Consider the following 25027-nt stretch of genomic DNA (forward strand, 5'->3'; position numbering starts at 1 on the left):
TACATAATAATGCCATTAATCTGCATCTCTATTTTCTCCATGTGCAAACCTCCACTTTTCTGTTCTGAATGTACTCATTTCCCTGCGTGGTGTGGTGGCTTGAGGGTAAAGAATAGCTGATCTACATGGCGTTGAATGAAGTGTCGGTTTTCAGTGCAAACTCCTCCCCTACGGACGGGGCTGCGCTTTTTCTTCCACTTGAACAACCAAGTAGTTTTTCAGGGCGCATTCCCCGGCAGCAATGTGGAGGGAAAGGGCGACTACATCCAGCTGAACATTTTATTTTTATACGTTTGCATCGTTTTTTCTTTCTTCCTATTTTGTAAACTTTAGCGGTTCTTTTTTTTGGGGGGGGTAAAACAAGCGAGTGCCTGACCCTCTCGTGTTTATTTTTTTCCTGTTATTTTTTATTTTTTTCATAACTCGAGCCATTGTTTTCTCACACATGGATACTAGGAGATGAAATCGGACGTGCGTCTTCTTGTTGCTTTCGCTTGAGTAACCCTCTCGGACTGTGTAGTTTATGTGGTCCCCGGGCTCCGTAGGAGGAGGAGAGAGAGTCCTATTCCTCGGCAGCACAACCAGGAGAGACACGCAGGGGCCACAAGTTGTCCACAGGCTGCGAAAGGCGACCAAACTTTGCCAAGTTGCTGCGCATCCGGCCGCAGACGCCAAACACTCGATATCGATATTTTTCGATCTCTGTCGCGACTTTTAACTGTTGTGGATTATCATCGCGAGGCTCGTCATGGACTACTGGAGCCCGTTCAGAGGATGAAAAGGGTCTTTTAAAAAAAAAATAAACATCGACACTTTCTTGTAGTTATAGTTCACTACTACGGCGGGGACTCGTCTGGACTACACTGTTCTGATAAAAGAAAAAATAGAAAAGAAAAGTCATTTCTTATTGCGGTTGTTTCCCCCTCTCCCTTCTTTTGATATCTAACGTTATTCTGCAAAAATGCCACAGTTGAACGGAGGCGGTGGGGATGATTTGGGGGCCAATGATGAGATGATCTCGTTTAAAGACGAAGGGGAGCCGGAGGAAAAGATATCCGAGAATGTGTCAGCGGAAAGGGATTTAGATGATGTGAAATCCTCCTTAGTGAACGAGTCGGAAAACAACAGCAGCTCGTCGGACTCAGAGGTAAGCACACTGCAAATAGGCTATAAAAGAACCATAGGGACACTTTTATTTTTATATGTGTTCTTTATAATGCACGTTTTTAAATTGCTTTAATTTTTCTATAGGCTACTGTTATGTTTTGCCTGACTTCTGCACTATTTAGTATGTAGGCTATATTGTATACATTAGGCTATCTTTTAAAGGCTAACGTCACTTGTTGTGCATAGCTTAGGCTACATGTTGCACCGTGGGTCGGAGAGAAATGTATTTTGACTCCTCTGTATGCACATAGGGAATTGACAATAACGTTGACTTGATTTGCTTTAATGCTGTTGAAAGTTTCAATAGTTTCTTCCCCTCCTGTGTGTACATTTCTTTCCCTGTCAGCAAGCAGAGAGGCGCCCCCAAACCAGACCCGACTTAGAAAGTTACGAGAAAGCAAGAGACTACTTCAGTGAAGGTAAAAAAAAAAAAAAAAAGACACACACAAACACCCTCGGTAGGCTACTTTGTGTGTGCTTTAGCTAGCATTTATGTATCGCGTTTGTGTCTCTATCAAAACCTGACTTTTCCTCTCTCTCTCCTTCCTTCTGCAGCCCTGAGGAGGCAGCAAGATGGTGGCTTTTTTAAGAGTCCTCACTATCCTGGCTACCCGTTTCTCATGATCCCAGACCTCAGCAACCCATACATATCCAACGGTTCACTGTCTCCGAGTGCAAGAACAGTAAGTGTCCCCTTGTCGTCGACATGTTTCTCTTCGCTCTCTTCCCTTCGTTACAGCCTCTTTCACTCCGTGAAAAACTTTGTTTGGCCGTGCGTTAAAGTTCCCTGTGCACTGCCAGACCGCCATATTCCCTCCGAGTGGCCTCTCAAGGAGTACTAACTACTTCTTTGTTCTTTTTTTTTGGGGATATAAATTTCTCCCTGGCTGCCACCACCCCCTCCCTTTCGACAAGCCTCGCATTTGACAACTTCTCATTCGGCTCAAAGTTCAGACACATTAGCCTTTCTTTGTCATTTTTGAAGGATTTATGGCATTTCCTTGTCGAAAATCCCCTCATACTCATGCTGCATATTGATTGTATAGGCTAGAGCTGCGAAGATTAATCGATTAGTTGTCAATTATTAAATTAATCGCCAACTATTTTGATAATCAAATTAATGGGGTTGAGTCATTTTATTATGAAAAAAAGTAAAATATTCTCTGATGTCAGCTTGTTAAATGTGAATATGTTCTAGTGTCTTCTCTCCTCTGGGACAGTACACTGAATATCTTTTGAGTTGGGGACAAAACAAGACATTTGAGGATGTCGTCCACATTTTCTGACATTTTACACAGCAATCAATCAATCCAGAAACTAATCAACAGATTAATCGATGATGTAAATAAACAGTTGCAGCCCTAAACGTCACTGTAAGTTTCCTATATGGACTTACATTTTGCAGTCTAGAGGCTAGTATTCTTCTAAAATGTATTTTAGAATTGCAAGATATTTTTTAAAGTTGGTCGCTGAATTGCTTTCCATTTAGTACTTGTGTTTGTAATGAAGGCTTTTCTTCAGCATGCAGGGTAGTAACTATCAGCTCTCTAAAACCCTGCAGGCTGTTTGCACACATTTCTCTGCAGAAAATTGAAAAAGAAAACAAAGCTGTCCCTGTAGTCATATCCTACAGTAACAACAACGTAATATCTCGCTCTGACACACACGGGAGGCATTTCACTGCAGTGTCTGTGACAACTGTTGTTCAGAGACTTTTAAATGTCTAGATAAGGTTGACAGTCTTAAGTAAGTGTTGTTGATGCAGAGTTTTTGTGTTTTGTTTAACCAAACTTGTTGCATTGCACCAGCTGTCAGCTGTAAATGCAGCATTGGTTTTCTGCAATTTAATCCATACCTATCACATATTAAACATGCCCATACAACCAGTTAATAAAGCATGGAGACCTTACAATAGTTGGCAATGCTGCAAACATGAGCCACATAAGACAATTCATGATTAAAAAAAATCCAACATTAAGGTCAAAGAACATGTTATAAACATAGTGACGAATACTAGGGCTGAAACTTATGATTATTTTCATTATCAATGAATTGTTTGGTCTACGAAATGTCAGAAAAAAAGGGAAAAAATGTCCATCCCAGTTTCTTAAACTCCAAGTTGATGTCTTTAAATGTCGTGTTGTCCAAAACCCAAAGATATTCAGTTTAATATGATATATAGAACAGAAAAAAGAGCTGGAAATCTCCATATTTATGAGACCGAAAGCAGCATTTTCTGCCATTTTTTGTGTGAAATATTACGCTGACGCTGAATCGATTATCAAAATAGTTGGTGATTATTTTTCTGTCGATTGACTCATCGTTGCAGCTCTATAAGAAAGTTCATGATAAAAAAACAAATCCCACTCTAAGAGGGTATAAACGTAGTGACAACAAATACCGATTCCAAACAAACGTGCGTGATTTTAAGCAATTTAACCAATTGGAATATTTGGAATGCTAACCTACTAAATACAATTGAACTATGCAAACTTCCTTGAAATAATCCCTGCTGGAGAGCTGTGTTCTTTGGAGCTCGTCCATCCCCCAATCCATGTCACATCCCCCCCCCCCCCCCCCAAAAAAAAAAAAAAAACAAGTACTTTCGTTAATGCCTGGCAGGCATCTGACTGAAAAGACGCCTCCCTTTCCCTCCCTTCTCTTCTGTCTCCTTTTCACTGTTCCTGGCCCACTCCCCTCGCCTCCCTCTCTCCACCTTCCATTCAATTAGAAAGGCGTTAGTTGACCATTGTTATTCTGAGCAGTCTTGATGGCTTCATTGGAGGTCTCCGTTGGGGCTCATTAACTAAATGGCTACTCTGGTGATACATAGATTGTCTATCTCGTTGCTTTTGGGCCGGCATAATTTGGCAGGAATGTTGTTCGAGATATGAACATGAAGGAATGCAAAGGCATTGTCGTATTCTGTGCTTTTTCTGAAAGACTTTTAGCAGGAACATTTTTATTTGGGTAGACCTGCAAAGATCAAACGTTCAGTCGACAACTATTTTGATAATCGATTAATAGGTTTGAATCATTTTTTTATGAAAAAATTAAAAAACATTCTCTGATGTCAGCTTGTTAAATGTGAATATTGTTCTAGTTTCTTCTCTCCTCTGGGAAAGTAAACTGAATATCTTTGAGTTGGGGACAAAAACAAGACATTTGAGGACGTCATCTTGGACTTTTTGGGAAACACTGATCCACATTTTTCTGACATTTTATAGACCGAACAACTAATCTATTAATCGAGGAAATAATCGACAGATTAATCGGTCTGGTCTCAGCCCTAGTTTTTTGGTATAATCGAGGAACAAACCGAACACTGAAGAAATTGACACAATTTTCAGCAGCCTATTATCTCGTCTGTGCTTTGTTTTGTCTTGTGTCTCTGGTATGAAAGCCTCTCACTCTTCCTTTTTGTTTTTATGCAGCATAGTAGAGTTGGAAAAAAAATCCGTTGTTCTTGTTACTTGAGGCAAAGTAGCAAATAATTGGAGAGGACTTACGAATTCAGAGGTATAAGCCCCAATATTGGAAAAAGAAAAGAATGAGGTCAACGGGACAGAGTGAGCTGACTGTGTCAATCATCAGCGTTGCAGAAAACATGCAGGCAGACAATGGCCGGCTTACACAGCAGACGTCTTAAAGTCCTCCATATTGCTCTTGGCTTTTAGTGCGAACGCAGTGAGTTTGATTGATGAGGAGAGCTTCGATTTAGCACCTCTTAAGGATCGCATTGGGGGGGGGGGTTGGTTTGTTTACACCTGTGGACGAAGTTCAATACAGTCAGATGATATTTACCAGCCGTTCACACCCACGTCTGACCTGCCATTTCTGCGTGAAACATTACTTTAACGATTATCAGAATAGTTTCAGGCGGTTCTTTTTCTGTCGATCAACTAATCGATGAATCGCTTGGTCTATAAAATGTCGCGAAATAGTGAAAAATGTCTTTTAAAAGTCTTGTTTTGTCAGTCCAAAATCCCAAATATATTAAGTTTAACATAATATAAAACAAAACAAGGCAGGAAATCTCCATATTTGAGAGGCTGAAACAGCATTTTCTGCTATTTCTGTGTGATAATTCATTTTAACGATTAATCCATTGTCAAAATAGTTGATCATTTTTCCGGTCGATTGACTAATCGATCAGTCGACTAATCATCGCAGCTCTAATTGGCTCGCGAGATCAATATTTGTCCACAGGGTAAGCTCATTGGTGTCGTCACCGCTCCCCAAACAGTCCCAGTTTATTGTAGTGTGTGTCTTGGAAGGCCCTGTTGGGTCTGACAGATTTGGTTTGTGTGTGTGTGTGTGTGTGTGTGGTGTTGTTGTTGTTCTTGTGCTGCATGAGACACATAAAAGTTACGGCTCCCAAACCGATTATGGGATTCATGCCAGGTCGATAGAATCCACTTCTTTCTCTTTCAGTTTCATAGCTTTGAGCGTGGTGTAAATATTTCTGTAATTACAGATGGAACACTGTCTTTTTTTTGTTTGTTGTTCTGCATGTGTCTACTTACAACTCCCCCTTCTGGTCTGACATCTTAGTACTTTTCAGGCCTGCTTCCTCTTAGTCGAGTAAGTGACAAAGAGGGGGAACTCGCTTTGTTTTATGTAACGTAAGCACCGCTCTCTCTCTCTCTCTCTCTCTCTCTCTCTCTCTCTCTCTCTCTCTCTCTCTCTCTCTCTCTCTCTCTCTCTCTCTCTCTCTCTCTCTCTCTCTCTCTCTCTCTTTCTCTCTGTTCTTTCTCTAGCTCGCTCCACCACTTTGTTTTATCTAACGTTAGCACCGCTCCACATAGCGCTCTAGGATACTGTAGCAGTAGCTGTTGTTATAGCAACAGAAGACGCTCTCGGCTGCTTTTTGGAACCAAAACGCTGCCGGCTTCTTTTGTGTCATGATTCGATTATCCTGATGCATCACCTCCTCACTATTATTATGCATTACTGCACATGGTTTTCATCAACAAACTCAAGTTATCGGATATGTATGAACTCCCCTTTTCCCTTTTTATTGTATCTGCTGTTAAAAAAGACACTTCCTGAATGTAGCGGAGTCTGAACACAGCAGACAAAAGGCAGAAACAAAAACGCAGCGAGCGGAAAAATCAGCTGTCAACATCAGTAGGCAATAATCCGTTATGGTCTGTCACTGCATCGATGCAGAGTCGTCCACGTCCGCATCGCCATGCATCGATTGCAGCACCCCTACTGCAAACATGAATCGATTAGTAGTCAACTGCTAAATGAATCTGCAGCTATTTTAATAACCAATTAATCAGTTTGAGTCATTTAACTCAACTAAATGTGAATATGTTGTAGTTTCTTCTCTCCTCTGTGACAGTAAACTGAACATCTTTGAGTTGGGGACTAAACAAGACATCTGAGGACGTCATCTTGGGCTTTTTGGGAAACACTGATCCACATTTTTCACTGTTTTCTGACATTTAAGAGACCAAACAACTATATATTATATATATATTTAAAAAAAACTGCTCAAAACTAGATAGGAGGTGTTGCACAAGAGTCACCGAGCAGTGATTTGAATCTGCGATGTGCAACATGATGAAGGATTTGAGGCCCGAGAACTTAAAAATTTGGATGTGGCAACCCTATCATGAGCAATGAGGGACAGGCGTACATGGGATCAGCGCAGAGTTCCCCCCCCCCCCGAGGGGCCGAGCATAACTGATTTAAAGCCTGCTCCGAGCTGACATTCTGCTGTAATCCACTGAGAGCGGAGGAGGAGGTTTTATGTCTGCAGAGATGTTCCACCAGACTTCTGCCTGCTGTGCTGAGCGGGGGCCAGAGAGCTTTTTTCCAGTGGTGGAATGTAACTTAAGTACAGTTACTCCAAATGTGGAGTTGCACTTGTACTTTACTTGAGTCTTTTCTTTTCATGCCACTTTCTACTTCTACTCCGCTACATCTCCAAGAGAAGATTTGTACTTTTTACCCCACTACATTCATCTGTTACAGCTTTAATTACTTTACAAGTTTAGTTTTTTGCACTCTAAACACATGCAGTTTATAAAATCTGATGTTTTATTATAAGTTAAACTACCCAACGATATATAGACCCAACAGCTGACATGATTAGACCATTAAACACACAACAGTTTGGATCGTTTTCAGTTTCTAAAATGGGAGGAGTACTTTTACTTTTAATACTTTAAGTACATTGTCCTGACGATACTTACAGACTTTTACTCAAGTAACATTTTCAGTGCAGGACTTTTACTTGTAACAGAGTATTGCTACAGTGTGGTGTTTATTTTACTTAAGTAAAGGATCTGAATACTTCCTCCACCGGTGTTTTTGTCCCCCTACCAAGTCAGCGTATTGTTTGTCTATTCATTGATGTGATTATCGCCTCATTGTTCCCGTAGTGACAGACTACTGCCGGATTTAATTGGCGAGCAAACCCTGTGCTTGACGCCACCGCTTGTCAGCTTCATCAGCACTTTCAGATAACTCGGCGAGTACATCATCATCATCATCGGCGCCGAGGAGTGAAATGCCTCTTGTGTGTGAGAGGTGGCACGTTAGCGAGAGCGAGGTTAGCCGCACAAATATATCTTCATCAAATACGCAGCGGGACAATCAAACCCTCCCGAGTAGATCTGCATCCAACGATCATTTTCATTGGCGATTAATCGGTGGATTATTGTCTCCGTTAATGGAATAGATGTCTGGTCTCTAAAATGTCAGAAAACAGTGAAAAATGTGGATCAGTGGTTCCCAAAAAAGCCCAAGATGACGTCCTCAAATGCCTCGTTTTGTCCCCAACTCAAAGATATTCAGTTTCCTGTCCCAGAGGAGAGAAGACACTAGAACATATTCACATTTAACAAGCTGACAGCAGAGATTTTGAACTTGTTTCCCATAGAAAATGCATGGCTCGGGGTAGGGCTGCACAGTTAATCATAATTGTATCGAAATCGCAATATGGACTAGTGCAATATCTAAATCTCAAGGGGTGGGGGGTGGGGTCAATATTTGTTAAAAGCTAAATATGTGTAAGTATAAATAAGTCTTGTGGTGCTGCAGAGACGTCCCGGCCTACAAATCCCATCCTACGCACTACAGAAAGCATCTTTGTTTGGTACAGATCCTCGCAAAAAATCACACTATGATCATTTTAATTTTAATATTCTTCAATGAAAATGATAATAACGCAAAAATGAACATTCCCTCCAATATCATGAATCATATCGCAATCGCAATATCAGTCAATATAATCGCTGTTACATATTTTCCTCATATCATGCAGCGTCATCGATCACAATCATAATATTTGAATGTGCCGTTAGCCAATAAAGAAATGAGTGTTACAGGTTTGATGCTTTTAACGTTTTACTTTTTTTGGACGGTTTTGTTTGCATTTGTGACGATTTTTGATGTTTTTTTGGGGTTTTTTTAAACACTTTTTTGACTTTTATTCGATGTTTTTTGAAGTTTTTTTCCCCCCCCGATTTTTTTTTTTTTTTTAAACCTTTTTTCAACGGTGCCAGTAAAAAAAAACAAACAACCTGAAATGACTCAAACCGATTAATGGATTATCAAAATTATAAATATATATAATAAATAGATTCATTTAATAGTTGACAACTAATCGATTCATCTTTGCAGCTCCAAACATATGTAGGAAATGGTTTGTCAGAATCCTTCATTTTCACTTGATTGTAACAGACCTGTGCTGTGAAATGCCAGGGCTCGAGAGAGACACACACACACACACACACACACACACACACGCACACACACACACACGCACACACAGCTGAGCCAATTAAGATAAACATTTGGATGATTATCTCATCTCTTAAGCTACTGCACACATTCAGTTCAGGTTAAATGGAATAACATATACATAGGCATTGAGGAAGGTATGGCTCTACCCAAAATTGGGGGGCAGGGGGCACATTATAACTGATGGGTCTGGGTGTCACAGACACACACACACACACACACACACACACACACACACACACAAAGTAGTTGGCCATTCTCTCAATAGTTGACAACTGATCGATTAATCTTTGCAGCTCTTCTCCCGAGCACGGTTGTTGAGTGGGAGATTGTTTGAGATTGAGATGCGAACCTCAGCTTGTATGAGTCCGAACATGTCGACGGCTACGGTTGCACGCCTCTCTGACTTCTTTTTTTCCGTTCTTTTCTGCTGCTTTCGGTGCTTTAAAAATGTGCAGACAAAGACAAAGTCAACACAGACATTGTCCCGCCGAATAAAAGAGCCTCTCCCTGCATAAGCAAACTGCTGTTTGTGTGGAGGTGTCTTTTCATCAGGTGGCTCACTTTGGCATTTCGCTCGCCTTGCTGCGCATGTGTGTGCGAATGTGCACATGTGCAGCCATGCGTGCCGCACGTTTGTGTGTGTGTAAAGTGTGCGAGTGTCGGGGGGGGTAGGGGGGGGTGAGGGCGGGAGGGTAGGGGAGGAGGGGGGGCGGGGGTTGTTCAGGTGAGGCTCTGTGGATACTTTGCAACAGAGGGAACAGTGTGCAAGGCCTCACATTCTGACAACCCTCAGTGTTGTGTTCCTGAATGTTGAAGCGCACAAATATTTTTTCAACCAAGCGCTGTGTCAACAGAGCTAACATATTTTCGACTAGGTTTGTAGTTTTTTTTAAAAGATTTTTTATTTTTTTTTTCCTTTCAAAGGAAAAACACATCTACATCAATTTTGTGACAGCGTTCAATTAAAAGCAGATTGCGAGCGACCGCAGAAATGCCATCGCTGGCTGAGAGCGCCCGCCTGGAGTGATTCATTTCGGTAATCAACTCAGTGCTAGAGGCTGGAGGAAATTAAATTAAATTTGGCCAAAAATTGGTTTTGAAATATTAGATGAATCGTTATTTAGTTTAAGAAGGAGAGGGGGGAGGGGGCAGATGTTTGGACTGATGTTATGGCACTTTAACGTTTCAAAATGGAAGCATTTTAAGTGATTACAGTTGAAACTGTTGTGTATTTTAGGCAACTGTGTGTCTCAGCAATTACTTTCATGTTACACAGAAATAATCGAGGTCAGGTCTAATTAGTGCAACACAAACCAAAGCAGTACGTAGTGAGGATTATACAACCAGAACTTGTTACAAATGTTCCACTTTGCGTGCCTTTACACTATGTATAAATCCAGAGCTGCAAAGATGAATTGATTAGTTACTATTACAGTGATGGTTCGGAGTAATTTCACCCTAGGCTGCTTTGCACCTTGACCTCGAGCCAAACAACCCCCCCCCATAAGCTTTTTCCCCTTGTTATAACGTTGGTCGAGTTAGCGTTATCAGCTGGTTAGCTTAGTGCAGGCGCTAATGGTTCCACGTATGTGTCTCGTAAATTACCCCACTAATAATGCCTGGAATGACACCAAACTTCTACTGTAGTACAAATAGTTCCTGTACTTATAAAACGAGGCATTAGGAAGTTTGTAACTACACCAGTGTCTACACATCCCTCTACGCATGTGTCTTTGTCGATTTTTTTTTTTCTTCTTTTTTTTCTGCGCCTTTTGACGTTTTTGTGTTTTATTGAATCTTTTCCGACATTTTTGACACTTTTTTTCAACGTTCTTTTATGATTTCTTTTCTCCAAATGCTATTTAATTGAATAAAACACCCAAATTCAATGAAAGAAGTGAACTAATCATTTATTTTACTTGTGAAGAGCGTTATAGAGAACCATCCACGTTAAATTTGGTTAAAAGATAAATTTCTGATATAGAAACTTTCTGAAAATGGAAAATTTGACCCGAGGACAACAGGAGAGTTAATGGAGAAAATATTCATTAGTTGCAGCCCTAATATCAGTAGTAAGATGATAATAATCTGCAGCTTTAGTAGCTCCACATAAATCCTTTCTAATGGAGTCCTACAGGAGCACGCGTGTCGTTTTCAGACCGTCGACGCTCACGCTGACTTCCTAACATCACTTGTAAAGAACCGTGTCAAATGGTGTCAGTCCTGGTCTGTATCCTTCCCTCTCCGGTCTCTGTGGAAAAGCATGAGCTGGCGTCAGTTCCTCCATCTACCCCATGCTCCGCTAGTTCACTACGTTAACCCACCCACCCGCGCGCCCGGCATTACAAATTCTGTTTATAGCGCTCTCTGGCTTCTCCAGCGCGCGGCCCATCAGGAGCATCCTAGCGCCCTTTGAGGAAAGGATATCCAACGTCTTCCACTCTCCCGCCGCAGGCTCCCCGTGTTCAGCGACATCAATGAATCCCTTTGATGTGCCAAGATGAATATGTGTGCAAATGGGTTTTATTTTTTTTTAATCAATGAATGTGTTTTTCTCTTTGGCTGTGTTTGGCCGGCGTTACAGAGCGGCGCAGTTTGGTACATTGCTTCTTCTTTTTTTTTTTTTTTTTTGCCTTGTGAAAATTTGGGCAAAGTTGTGTGTTGAGTTGAGAGACATTGTGGCCAAAGGTGAACATCTCTAACACGCCTGAGTTCACGCCAAAATATTTTTATAGCTTCGAAAAACCGTTTAGAGATGACCACGTCTGGGTGTATTCCAAACAAAAGCAAAACAGTTGCAGAGTTACATATTAAAGCCTTTTCAATAAACAACGAAATCTCAAGCTATTTATAGAGGAAACTGCTGGTCTACACGTGTTCGGTCTCCACTTTCAAACAATCGCAATCCTTGTGTAGTGGATGGTCACTTGAGTCGAGTTATTCAGAGACTCAAAAAACAGAGGAGTCGAGGTTAAAGCAATGGAAATACAAATTCTTGCTATTTCTCATCCTCCACAGCTGCTCATTATCAAAAAAGTCAACGTTTTTGCCACGAAATGAAACTCTGGGTTAGGGTTGCAAAAGGTATACATAAGATAAAGATAATATATACATAAATAAATACATAAAGATCACCCAGTCTGATATTTCAGATAGTGGCCTAAAGCAAAGTAGGCTACACCGTTTTAAACACCTGCTAGTTTTTCTGTTGTATGAACAAGGTAATATTTAACTTTGGTGCTTTTCAGAATGAGACGGCAAAGCTTTAACTGTCCCATTCTTTGTGTAACACCTGCTAGTTTTTGCTAGCTAGCTGTTAGCCTGTGGGATGTAGCTTGATTGAGCATGCTAATGCCAATGGAGGCTGTTTTAATGAATCTATTTCCGTTCATTCTTTATCGTGAAACATTTCTTTTTATAAATTCGTTGTCCACTTTAAAACCTCAAAGTTTGCACACTGCTCACATTGTCGGCTCAAATCTTTTTTTATAGTACCTTTCCCGGTTAGCTAACTTGTTAGCTCGCTATCTCCCCACATGGCACATCCAATGGGGTAAGCCCAACGGGGTAAGCTTCTCCTCACAACGCGTACCTCCTATGGCGCCATTTTGATGCTAACAAGCCATCACCCCCCCCCGTTAGCATCCCATTGACTGCCATTCATTTTGACGACACTTTGACAGAGAATAACTTTACATCTGAAGCGTTTAAAGACTCTATTTGTCCGTTGTTTATTTCTAAAGAAACACGACAACGTATAAAAGGCTCCATTACATTGTACCTCACGTTATGGCTCCGTAGCAGACGTTTTTATAAAAATAGGCTAACGATTGTGTCATAACCACGAGACTTACTGTCTCATAGTAGAGGAGTTACCGTATAGTACAGGAGAAGCTCTCAGGCAGTTTGGACTTCCATCAGCTGTTTAAGTGTAATTACTAATGTTAACTATCATTTTAGTGATCAATAATGAGCCTGTGTCTATGTTATCTCCTTACATATACCTACGCTCTCCGTCTCTGCTAGATTGGGAATGATTGAGATTTCTCTTGGCACAGCTACCAGAAGACTTCCAACTTTCAGACAGGTTGCTCACGTCACATTTACGTCGTCTCTCTCAGTTGGAGGCTGCTCAGTAACGCTCAGCCATCACCGGAAAAGTGCTTCTAATATCCTTCACTGGTCTCCATCCAGAGTCTATGGGGTCGCTGTGTCCATTCTTTTTACTGTCAATGGACACATCACACATTGTAGGCTATGTATTTGACAAATGAATGGATTATGTCTGCTTATGACATAGTCCACACAGCCTGAGCAAATAACCCTTTGTATTTTGTGTTTTTGTCCTGTTAATTCCCATTAATTTTCCTAGTTAATTCACATGGGGAGTTTCCACCTTGAATATTTCTGGAATTCTGCAACCCTAGTCTGGGGGATGGAGATGTGGGAGGGGGAGACACGTATCATGTGTCATGTGAATACCAGCTTAGTCATGTCTGTTCTGTGGTCTTAACCTGGAGCCCCGGTGCAAGAGGGGGGGAGGGATTTATCAGCACAGACTCACTCCCAGGCGACCACAGTCCTGAAACTTTTTCTGATCATGGATTAATCATTTAACTCATAATTGACCCGTAAAAACAAACAAGCTCTCTGCAGCTTCTTCCCTGTGTATATTTTGATTTATGTCAGTCTAAACAAGTGATTTGAAAACATTATAGCTGCAACCAATGATCATTTTGTCAATTAATTGCTTAATCGTTTAGGCTGTAACATATTAGAAAATATTGGAAAACAGCCATTAGATTTTCCAAGTCAAGTTGTCACAGTTATGAAGCTGGAAGCGGTGAACTTGGGTGAGTTTTTGAGTTTCTTATCAATGGACTAGTCGAAGGCATCATTTGAATGAACGCTTCAGTTACGTGTCCACTGGCTACGTCATTTCCACGCTGCAAATTCGTTGTCTCTGTAAGCAGCTGTGCAATGCATTCTGGGAGCGTTGAGGCGACTTTTGAGAAACGTGGCGTCGAGTTGCCTGCTCCTCGTTTGCCATTTGACTCACCGCCTCTCGAGTACTCCCGAAAATTCTTTTCAGCTGACCGTTGTTAAACACATGTTGGTGAACAATTTTTTTTCGAAGCAGGCCGCCATCTTGGTCTGTTTTGAAATGGGATGTCTGGGAGCAGACAGGCCACGAGTGAAAGCAATCGTCCAATCAGGTGTAGCCATTGCGGTTGTAAGAGGGTGGAGCCTGTTTTCTTTGCTTGTCAGTGTTCATTACAGAGAAACTGATACCTGCTAGTGGCGATCCCATCAAGCGTCCAATCCTGGGAAGCGGGGCGATCCCTGCCGTCAGAAATCGCCACTGGTGTCCATACCAGTTCCTGAACAAACCATTCTGTACATAAAATCCATTTTGACAAAAAGAAATTACAACGTAAGCCCCATCCTTGTCTAACGTAGAGTTTATCCTGCATGCCTCTACGACGACAGCCAATCAAAAGCCTTAGTAGATCTTGGTAGAAGCATGCTGCGTGCTTATTGGCTCACTGACTCTGAGATTTACTCCTTAGATATTGAAATTTGGTATTGAATGAGGAGGCATTTGTCGATACTCGATACAAAGGAGGCAATACGGTCTGTGCCTTTAAAAGTATCAAAGTTCTGTATTCAGCCATACTGTTGACACGTAATGTTAGACAGAGGGGGGGGGGAGTTTAATGTGCTGTTGGACTGTCATATATAAGTACACAAGTGTATATATGTAGCCCCCTCATTGCCATAACCACTACTGTTCAGCTCACATAAAGAAATGTTTTCCCCTCTGTAATTGTACCTTAAATGCTTCACTCCATGCTAATAAAACGAGATTGTACAGCAGGAAGAAAAAGAAAAGCTCTAAACAGGGTTTCATCAGTCTGGTATTCCGAGCAGCTGTTTTCAGTTTAAGCACTGTGGGGTGGGGGGGGAGAGGAGAGAGAGAGAGAGAGAGAGGAGAGAGAGAGAGAGATAGAGAGAGAGAGAACTGAGAGAGAGAGAACTGGGGCAGATACGGGTCCTGCTATTCCTTTGCCTGTTATCCCGAGGTGGGCCGGCTTCCAGACCTTGAGGCACTCACTTATCGGAGGGATTCTGTCTCCCACAGAGCACACAGTTTCTCCACCGTAGCCCACAATGCTTTGCCATTCCTTTACAGTAACAGCCCAATCAGCAAACAGCAGGAGGTTATCAGATCTAGCCCATCACTACTACCATAGGCGTAGATTTCTGGGGGGGGGGGGGGGGGGATGCAGGATATGTTCCCCCCACAATACTTAGAGGTAGATTCTGTCCCCCTCTCAAAACATCATCAAAAATAACAGTTCAGGGGGCTCAAAACATGTATCTATCCTTCTTACCTGTAAATGTGTTTCCACATGTTTTCAGACACCCCTATACTGGACCGTACCATTTTTAACCTTTGCACTGCATGTTTATGTTGCAGTGGCAAAAAAAAAAAGCACAGTCCCTGCGTGTCTTTTCTTTCTCTTTCTCCGTCAAAATGAAGCTGCCTTCAAGTGCGGTAGCAAGTGTGGAGATCTATAAACGATCTGACGGAAAACCATAATCGTGTCTACTTGTGCCACACAAATTGTTGCTTAAAATAAAATCCCCAGGACGACCCCCAGATCCCCCGGTTATAAAGTGTCCAGTGTTGAAACAAAACCTACGCCCTTGAGTACTACTAAGAAAGAAAGGTGTTCTCAGTGCACCTGGTCTGCTAAAGGCCACGTCTAACAGTGTGTGCGTCGTATCAGTGAGGTTGTAATGGTCATACTAAATTAAGAAGTGGATGGATATCCGTCTAGAACGAGGTTAGTTGACCGCGAGCAGAGCAGCTGTTCTTCTGGTTGGAGTTATAAATCAGTTTGGCTGCTTCCCACTGACGTTGTCCCTGTTATGGAGCACCGAGTTCGGACCCGGGTCCCCCGACGGACGCGCGTCACGTCAACACACACTGCACCTGCGTACACGTGCGGCACACAGACCGTAACCAGTGTATGCTTGATTTAACTTTGCTTTCATTTGTGTAGATTATTACACTTAACCTGATTGTCCGTCTGCCTATTTCATTGAATTTGAAGTTGCAGCATGGATCTGTCTTTCCCTTTTTAATACCTCTGATTATAGATTAAAACTTAGCATATGCTATAAAAACTTCCAGCTGTAACCGATGATGTAACCGATGAGACTGACATGCCATCTGTAATCTGAATTTAGCCCCGGCTCTAAAAACACAAGTAGAGTGTGTAATGCATCGTATATACATAAATCTCAAAGGGCGCCACAGGGGGATTTTTCCATGTTTTAATACATTTATATAAGCAGGACACATGCTACTTTGGGGTTACTTTTACTCGCTTTGTCTAAAACACAAAAGGGGAAAGGATGAGCTGAAGTCTTACAAGTAAAACCAGTAATAAGAATCCTAGTTTCTTTAGCTGTTATCGTTGCATACTGTACGTAGTACTGGTTTATATTCTACAAAACATAGCCATGTTATCGGTAACATTTCTATAAATGTGTTTATTTGTCCAACAACTTTGGAATTGCCTTATTGGATTAAGTCATGAGTCTGTTTATTTCAAGTCATGCTGATTTAAAACAATTTTTTCGGTTTGGGATAATTGTCGTTCTTTGTTACATATCATACGCATAAGCACCATTTTCCCACGAGATCCGCCTGCTCGTTCTAATATTGCTAAGAGCGTAACCTTTGGGTGCCCCCTGCTTCCCTTAGTTACTCTCATAAACCAATTGTACTTGTTAGGAAGTCACAATGTTCCGCTGAGCAACAAATTTGATTAAAGGCGAGCAAAGTCATCTAAAAATGTGTAGCCTCCTTATCTGGAAGCAGACTCCTCAGGCTCAGGTTACTTTATTGGTACAGTCTAAGAGGCAGGACATCCTTCCAACTTTGTAGACCACCACATACCATGTAACGCACAAAACATTCAAACATATACAACAGACAGTATAACATGGATATAAAAACGGTACATATGCAGACATTCTACAGCTAGTACATGACCAAGGTGCTTGTGCGTTGTGTGCGAGTAATTCTACAGTTTGTTTAGTGATTGCCGCTGGGACAAAACTGCTTTTACATCTTGTGTTTCTACAACCAGGGACTATTAGCCTCCGTCCAGAGGGGAGATACTGGAATTCCCTATTCAAAGGGTGTAGGCTGTTAGAATAAACCCGCAGAAAAGCTTCTGATATCTGTTTACATTTGCCTCGGCAACCGAATGTCACTCTTTCCTGACCTTATCTGCTCAATTTAAAGTTATGAGCTAATGAAATGTTGATACGTTTTGAGTAATGGCCGTGGTGGAGGGCCTTGTGCTCCTCAGTCATAAAGACACTGTGTAGTGATAGAGGGATTCCCCCCTTGGGCCCGTCCTCAGATGACCAGCCTGATTAGACGTCTTTGTTCTGACAGAGTTAATCATTTGATACACTCAGGTTTGTGTCTGTCATTCCTGAAAAAAGTGCGCCAGCGCGAGGTGAACCTTGTTATTGGATGATAGCGATGATGGACGTAGGCGGGTCGGAGCCAGAGCTGCAGAGATTCATCGATTAGTTGTCAACTATTAAATCAATCGCCTAAAACTATTATTACTATAATCAGTTTGAGTTGTTTTTATGAAAAAAAAGTCAAAGTACTCCAGTTTTTACTTTCTCTCATTCAGTTTTGTTTGTGAAAAACAGTATACCTTGGCCTTTGAGTGTAGTTTAGTTTCGTGTCCATTTCATGTACATTGTTTGGAATTTCATTGCCTTATCGTTTGAGTTGTTTTTTTAGCAGGCATCTTGCATCCCATTTCAAGTAGAGCTCTAAAGATATATCAATAGGTTGTCAACTATTTTTGATATTCGATTAATATGTTGTTTTTTTTTTATCGAAAAACCAAGTAAACATTCTCTGATTCCAGCTTGTTAAATGTGAATATGTTCTAGTGTCTTCTCTCCTCTGGGACAGTCATCTTGGGCTTTTTGGGAAACGCAGATCCACATTTTTCACCATTTTCTGTCATTTAAGAGACCACACAACTAACCCATTAATCGAGAAAATAATCAACAGATTAATCGCCAATGAAACCATTTAATAGCTGCAGCCCTAGTTGGATGGCAGCTCCACATAATCCCTCATCCATTTCCATGGCTTTATACCAACCCCCCCCCCCCGACCAAATGTGACTCATTTGCCTCAAATTTTAGAGTAGCTACATTAGAGGGAAAAAAAGATCTAATCAGCCTTATATGACATAGAGTAGGCCAAGGAGCCCTTTTGTTTGATTTGTACATGGCTTGGAGGGGCAGGCTATTGGAAATCCCTGAAGCAGGCTTTAGGGGCAGGTCTGATTCTCGTGTGAAATGGGAAGGCTCTATAGCTCTCGGCTGACTTGACTGGGGCTGTATGGGTGTGTTGGCAGGGGGAGCGCCGGTCATGAATAGGGTCTTTGACTACCTCAGACTTGCCCTGAAAAGGCAGGACAAAGACCCTAGGGCAACGGCTTAGAGCCTCACAGCTGAGCTACAGAATGCTTGGCCCAGTCGTCCTCCCTCCTTGCCTGATTTAAATACTACAGTGGCTTTCAGCATTCTGGCGACGGAGGCTCGCATTCACCCGCAGCACATTTACCAATCAACTTCTCTCCCTGTTTTTGTTTACAGTGTGCTAACGCCAAAAAAAAAAGCTTTTGTTTTTAGGTTATTATCCATTGTATAGAATCCATCCGAGGTGCGCGTGAATATGCATCAGTGACTCTCTTAAAAACCGCTCCATGTTGTTCGTATTAAGCATTTGGATACACCCTAACTGCTGGCATGTGTGTGCATCTCCCCTAATCACAACTCCACTCCGAGTCGTTAATTATGGAACGTTTTTTTGTGTGTCTTTGTGTGCTTATCTCCGTGCAAGATAGAAATACTGGCGAGTAAACAAGACGAAACGTGCTGCACACACGTCTTAAGTGCTTGATTATTTTTGACAGATATGTGCGCGACTCATCACCGTTGAGATTTGCAAGAGCAGAATAAAAAAAAAATTTAAAAAAGCCATCCATCTTTTTTCTTTTTCTGCAGAGTTAATGGGCCTATTTGAGTCGCGTCCAGACACTCTCTCCCCACAGAGTGTCTAGTTTCAGATGTCACTCAGAGCTTTGTTTGCCTCCCCCCACAGGGTGAAGGGTTACAGGTCAAGGTTCGGGGCCAGTTGGCTGAGTGGCCACAAAAGCCCAGGCTTCCCCTCGGCACATCCGATCTCTACCTCCACGCCAGCCTGCGGCCGCAACGGCGCGCTCACTTTGCAACATTTGTCTTTTCTTATTATAACCCCAAAGTTCATTTTCACTCATGTCAAGAGTGCAATTATAAAGTTATAGGCCTCAGTTTCACAATGAGATCATTAAACTGTCTTAGGTTTGCGGTTTGAAACTTTATTTCTCAGTGGAAACTTGTGTAATTATTCTCAAGACTGCAGAGATTATTCAATTAGTTGTCAACTAATAAATTAATCACCAACTATTTTGATAATTGATTAATCGGTTTGAGTCATTCTCTGAAAAAAAGGTTTAAAACTGATGTCAGCTTTGTTAAATGTGAATATGTTCTAGTGTCTTCTCTCCTCTGTGACAGTAAACTGAATATCTTTGAGTTGGGGACAAAACGAGACATCTGAGGACGTCATCTTGGGCTTTTTGGGAAAACACTGATCCACATTTTTCACCATTTTCTGACATTTTATAATAATCAACAGATTAGCCCCGCTGTTGTCCTTCTATCTCACAAATTTGGGTTTCTATCAACCAAAATGTCCAAAAAAATAACGTGGATGGTTCCACACGACGCTCTTTACAAGTGAAATAAATGATCAGTTCACTACTTTCTTAGAATTTGGGTGTTTTATTCAATTGTATAGCATTTGAAAAGAAATGGATAAAAGAATGTTGAAAAAAATGACGGAAAAAGCTTCAAAAACGTCGAAAATAAATAAAGCGCAGAAGAAAAACACTTTTGTTGTGACAAAAACATCTGGAAAAGGGGGAAAAAGTGACAAAAACGTCAGAAAAAGGAGGAAAAAGTGACAAAAACGTCAGAAAAAGGGGGAAAAAAAGTGACAAAAACATCTGGAAAAGGGGAAAAAAGTGACAAAAACGTCAGAAAAAGCGGCAGAAAAAGTTGCATAGTGGGCGGGAGGACAACACGGGGGTTAATCAACAATGAAAATAATAGTTTAGTTGCAGTGAGTGTAATTGTAAAGTTATAGTTCACAGTTTCACAATGAGGTCTTAAAACTGTCTCAGCTTTTACGGTTTGAAACTTTAACTGTTCCTCAGTGGAAACTTGTGTAATTATTCAGTTACAGTTTTGGAACAGTTGTTGTTGTTGCGTTTACTGTCCGACTACTGTGCCACAGAACCCAATCACTGAATCGGCTTATATACTCGACGACGGATGAGATGTCTCGTTCTCTCTCTCTCTCTCCGTCGACATTAACCATCAAGAAAAAAAAAAACACATACGAGTTCTCTTTTCTTTGTTCCAAACACCTTCGAAAAGTTTGCGAGCCCACAGCCTCGCTCGCATCAGCCCCCACACCCACACGCTCAACTTTTCTCCCCCCACCCAAACATGTCCTCCAGCCAGGTTTATTATGCCGTTTCACGCAGACCAAAATTGCAGCTGCATGGAGAACAATCTGGAGCACATTAGCTCAGGCGCTGTGATTTATAAATTGTTTCTCAGGCCATAAATCCCTGCTGTAATTGTGCACAAGCACCCCTCTCTTTCTCCACTCTCTCTCTCTCTCTCTCTCTCTCTCTCTCTCGCTCTCTCGCTCTCTGTCTCTCTCTCGCTCTGTCTGTCTCTCTCTCTCTCTCTCTGTCTCTGTCTCTGTCTCTGTCTCTCTCTCTCTCTCTCTCTCTCTCTCTCTCTCTGTCTCTCTCTCTCTCTCTCTCTCTCGCTCTCTCTCTCTCTCTCTCTCTCTCTCTCTCTCTCTCTCTCTCTCTCTCTCTCTCTGTCTCTGTCTCTCTCTCTCTCTGTCTCTCTCTGTCTCTCTCTCTCTCTCTCTCTCTCTCTCTCTCTCTCTCTCTCTCTCTCTCTCTCTCTCTCTCTCTCTCTCTCTCTCTCTCTCTCTCTCTCTCTCTCTCTCTCTCTGTCTCTCTCTCTCTCTCTCTCTCTCTCTCTCAGTGTCTCTCTCTTTCTCTCTCTCTCTCTCGCGCTCTCTCTCTCTCTCTTTCTCCACTCTCGGTCTCTCTCTCACTCTCTCTCTGTCTCTCTCTCAGTCTCTCTCTCTCTCTCTCAGTCTCTCTCTCTCTCTCTCTCTCTCTCTCTCTCTCTCTCTCTCTCTCTCTCTCTCTCTCTCTCTCTCTCTCTCTCTGTCAGTCTCTCTCTCTCTCTCAGTCTCTCTCTCTCTCTCAGTCTCTCTCTCTCTCTCAGTCTCTCTCTCTCAGTCTCTCTCTCTCTCTGAGCAGTGTACAGTTCTGGGGTTAACACTAATTGTTTGCAGAAGTGTGCAGTTTGCATTGAGTAAAAAGTTTGTTGCATTGTGGCGCACATTTCATTTGAGCCTCGCAGAAACAGCTCTTCACCGAAGATCAACTCTCCCACTTTTGTTTAACGCTGTTCGTAAAACCTCGTCCGTCACGTGGTGTGTGCCAGCGGTGGAATGTAACTAAGTACATGTATTCCAGTACTGTACTTAAGTACAAATGTTGAGGTACTTTACTTGAGTCTTTTCTTTTCATGCCACTTTCTACTTCTACTCCGCTACATTTCAGAGAGAAATATTGTTCTTTTTACTCCACTACATTCATCTGTTACAGCTTTAGTTACTTTACACATTAAGATTACTGCACACAAAACACATGTAGTTTATAAAATCTGATGTTTTATTATGAATGAAACTTCCCAACAATATAACGATACTTACATATTTTCACTTAAGTAACATATTGAATGCAGTGTGTGTGTGTGTGTGTGTGTGTGTGTGTGTGTGTGTGTGCGCGCGCGCTTAGCGTCCAGAATGGGATGTGAGCATTTTGTCTCCAGCTCCATGTTGCTGTGGTTCATGCTCTGCATTCCTGAATACTGTGTAATTGTAAAAGGGGGGCCTCTCCTAAAACTCGGTCCTTGGGAATCTGATATTTACAGCAGCCCCTGATCGTAATCACCTTGCCGTTCTCATTAGATTGGATTGGAACTGAAAGATAGCAGCAGCTGTATATATTGTTTTTAAAAAGCGTGTCCAGCCTTGAGTTCTGTCAAAGGTCTGGTTTATGTTATGAAGACATTTTTCTGCAACTTTGCAAACCGGAACAGCTCGTATAAATCAACGTCAGGTCCCCTAGAATATATTAGGGCCGTTCGATTATGGAAACAAAAAACATAATCACAATTATTTTGGCCAATACTGAAATCAGGATTATTGAACTTGATTACTCGTTGACTTTTGGAAAGATGTTGCATTTATTGAAGCTAAAAAACAAACAGTTCAACAAATCAACAGTGAACTGTGACGTTTCCCTTCATACTTATTAGTGATGTTGTGATACCGATACGGCGCCGATACTGCCTAAAACGCTGGTATCGGTATCGGGAAGTACTGGAGTTAATGCAACGATCTGATACCACGTAATAAATCCCTAAAGAAAATCTACGTTAAAGTAGTTTATTTATGTTCTTTTTCCATTATAACTGACTGTCAAAGTGGAGAATAAAAGAAGGTTCTGGGGCGTTCATGTTTCACAAAGAGTTTAAACTGAGCCAGACTGACAACAAAGATAGAAATCATATCACATCCATACAGGGACTATCAAAATACTCTGTTACAAGTTAAAGTCCTGCAGGGAAAACTGTTACTTAAGTAAAAGTATTTAAGTATCATTAGGAAAACACACACACACACACACACACACACACACACACACACACACACACACACACACACACAGATGTACACACATGTAAGTATCATCAGGAAAATGTACTTAAAGTATTAAAAGTAAAAGTACTCGATGCAGAAAAATCCTCCCATTGTAGAAAGTGTAAAGGATCCAACCAGTTGTGTGTTTAATGGTCTGATCATCTCAGCTGGACTTGTAGCCGTTATATTGTTGGCTAGTTTACTTTATAATAAAACATCAGATTTTATAAACTACATGTGTTCTGTGTGCAAAAATCTAAATGTGTAAAGTAACTAGTAACTAAAGCTGTAACAGAGTAATGTAGTGGAGTAAAAAGTACAATATTTCTCTCTGAAATGTAGCGGAGTAGAAGTAGAAAGTGGCATGTAAAGTAAAGTACAAGTATCTCAACATTTGGACTGAAGTACAGTACTGGAGTAAATGTACTTGGTTACATTCCACCGCTGTGCGTTCTCACTGGAAAATGTATTCATTTTTTGGGCTTTTCTGACTTTAAGTTGACAGGACAGCTAGGTGGGGGGGGGGAAGACATGCAGGAAATCATCCCAGGTCGGATTCGAACCCTGGACCTCTGCGTCGAGGCATAAACCTCTCGGTACATGTGCGCCTGCTCTACCCACTGAACCAACCCGGCCCCGAAAATGTATTCTTTACAAAAGTCTGAGACAGGTAAGAGGATCCCTGGATTTGCAGCCAAAGCTATCACTAGTTCATGATTTAGCTCTCAGTGCTCCGACGCCCAGCGGGGAGAAAATGAAACCTGTAGATTGCAGAGGAATGACTTTTACAAAGGTATGAAGGTATGAAAATGCGTTTGGCGACGTTCCAGACCTCCCCGCGGTCTGCTGACAACACACATAACTAATCCAGGGGAATGTCATGGTAGGAAGTTGTGCGCTTTGTCGCACACTGTGGAAGTTTGAAAATGACTTCTGAAAGTATTTTCTTATTCAATTAGATCCCGGGTAACAGACCGAGCTTTCTGTGTCAAATGAGATGGTTCCCAGTCAACAGAAATGATAATTATTTGTTTTAGTTTGTCTGATTTAGTCTGTTAGTATTGGCGGTACAGGCAGATACATAGACCGTAGGAAACGGGAACAAAAAAGAAAACCTCTACATTCTATAATGCCACAGTTATGTGCGTCATATTATAATCATTTATTAACTTAAAGGTCTTAATGGCTTTTTTTGTTTGGAATATTCAATAAAAGTTGGCGGCCATTTTTTTCTTACGCATATGGAACTTTATAGTTGTGTGATATACATCATGTCACACCAGACATTACTTTTCTTGCATGCATTTTCATGCAGATGGTGTGTGTGTGTGTGTGTGTGTGTGTATATATATATATATATATATATATTATATACTTTTTTTGTCTCTGATTGTTTCTAAAAGCGTTGTGATGAATGGGTTTTCATTTGTAACAGTCCGTCTGTGTGTCCCTGTGCGAAACAGCGCCGAGGAGGGGTTGAATCATACCTGTGGCGTGTGAATATGTCTTCATGTTTGAGTGGGACTGTGTGTGTGTGTGTGTGTGTGTGTGTGTGGGGGGGGAGCAGCGGGCGGAGAGGAGAGGAGACGGAGAGTGGAGTGAGTGGAGTTAGCGGTGGGGTGATAGCGATGTCAGGTAGTAAAAAGTGAGATGAGGCAGGGCCCGGCAGTCTGCGGGGTCTCGAGGTTTGCGCCTGCACTCGGAGAGCAAACACAGGAGGCATCTGCGGGCAGCTGTGTGTGTGTGTGTGTGTGTGTGTGTGTGTGTGTGTGGTGGGTGGGGGTGGGTGTGGAGCTGGGTGGTGGTGAAGAGAGGGGAGGGGGGGGGGGACTTGCGGAGTGAACACAATCAGCCCTCTGTTTTCATAAGACTTGTGGTATGTGAGAGCAGAAACAAATGTGTTTAATTTAGGCCCTCTCTCTCTCTCTCTCTCTCTCTCTCTCTCTCTCTCTCTCTCTCTCTCTCTCTCTCTCTCTCTCTCGTCTTCTCCACTACACCCACTTACGCCCACCTCCAGGCTTTTCAAAACTGACTTTTCCCCCTTCAAGATGCCTCACTGACTACGTCTACATGCACATAATATACCGTTTTTCTGCCCTTATTCCGAAAAAGACAATATTCCCACTAAGCTGT

The 25027-nt window shown here is 41.8% G+C and overlaps 1 protein-coding gene across 2 annotated transcripts in view; it reads left to right on the plus strand.

Annotated features, from left to right (window-relative positions):
- Nucleotides 1-212: 212 nt before the first annotated feature.
- Nucleotides 213-25027, plus strand: part of tcf7l1b (transcription factor 7 like 1b) — a 71404-nt gene continuing 46589 nt past the window's right edge. For both annotated transcript variants that reach the window (XM_078251648.1, XM_078251649.1), the window contains exons 1-3: nt 213-1147; nt 1514-1586; nt 1723-1850. In XM_078251648.1, coding sequence (XP_078107774.1) covers nt 962-1147; nt 1514-1586; nt 1723-1850 — 387 coding nt within the window. In that variant the 5' untranslated portion in view covers nt 213-961. The remainder of the gene's footprint in view (nt 1148-1513; nt 1587-1722; nt 1851-25027) is intronic.

This window comes from Sander vitreus, chromosome 5, assembly GCF_031162955.1.
Source record: "Sander vitreus isolate 19-12246 chromosome 5, sanVit1, whole genome shotgun sequence".
NCBI classification, from domain to species: Eukaryota; Metazoa; Chordata; class Actinopteri; order Perciformes; family Percidae; genus Sander; species Sander vitreus.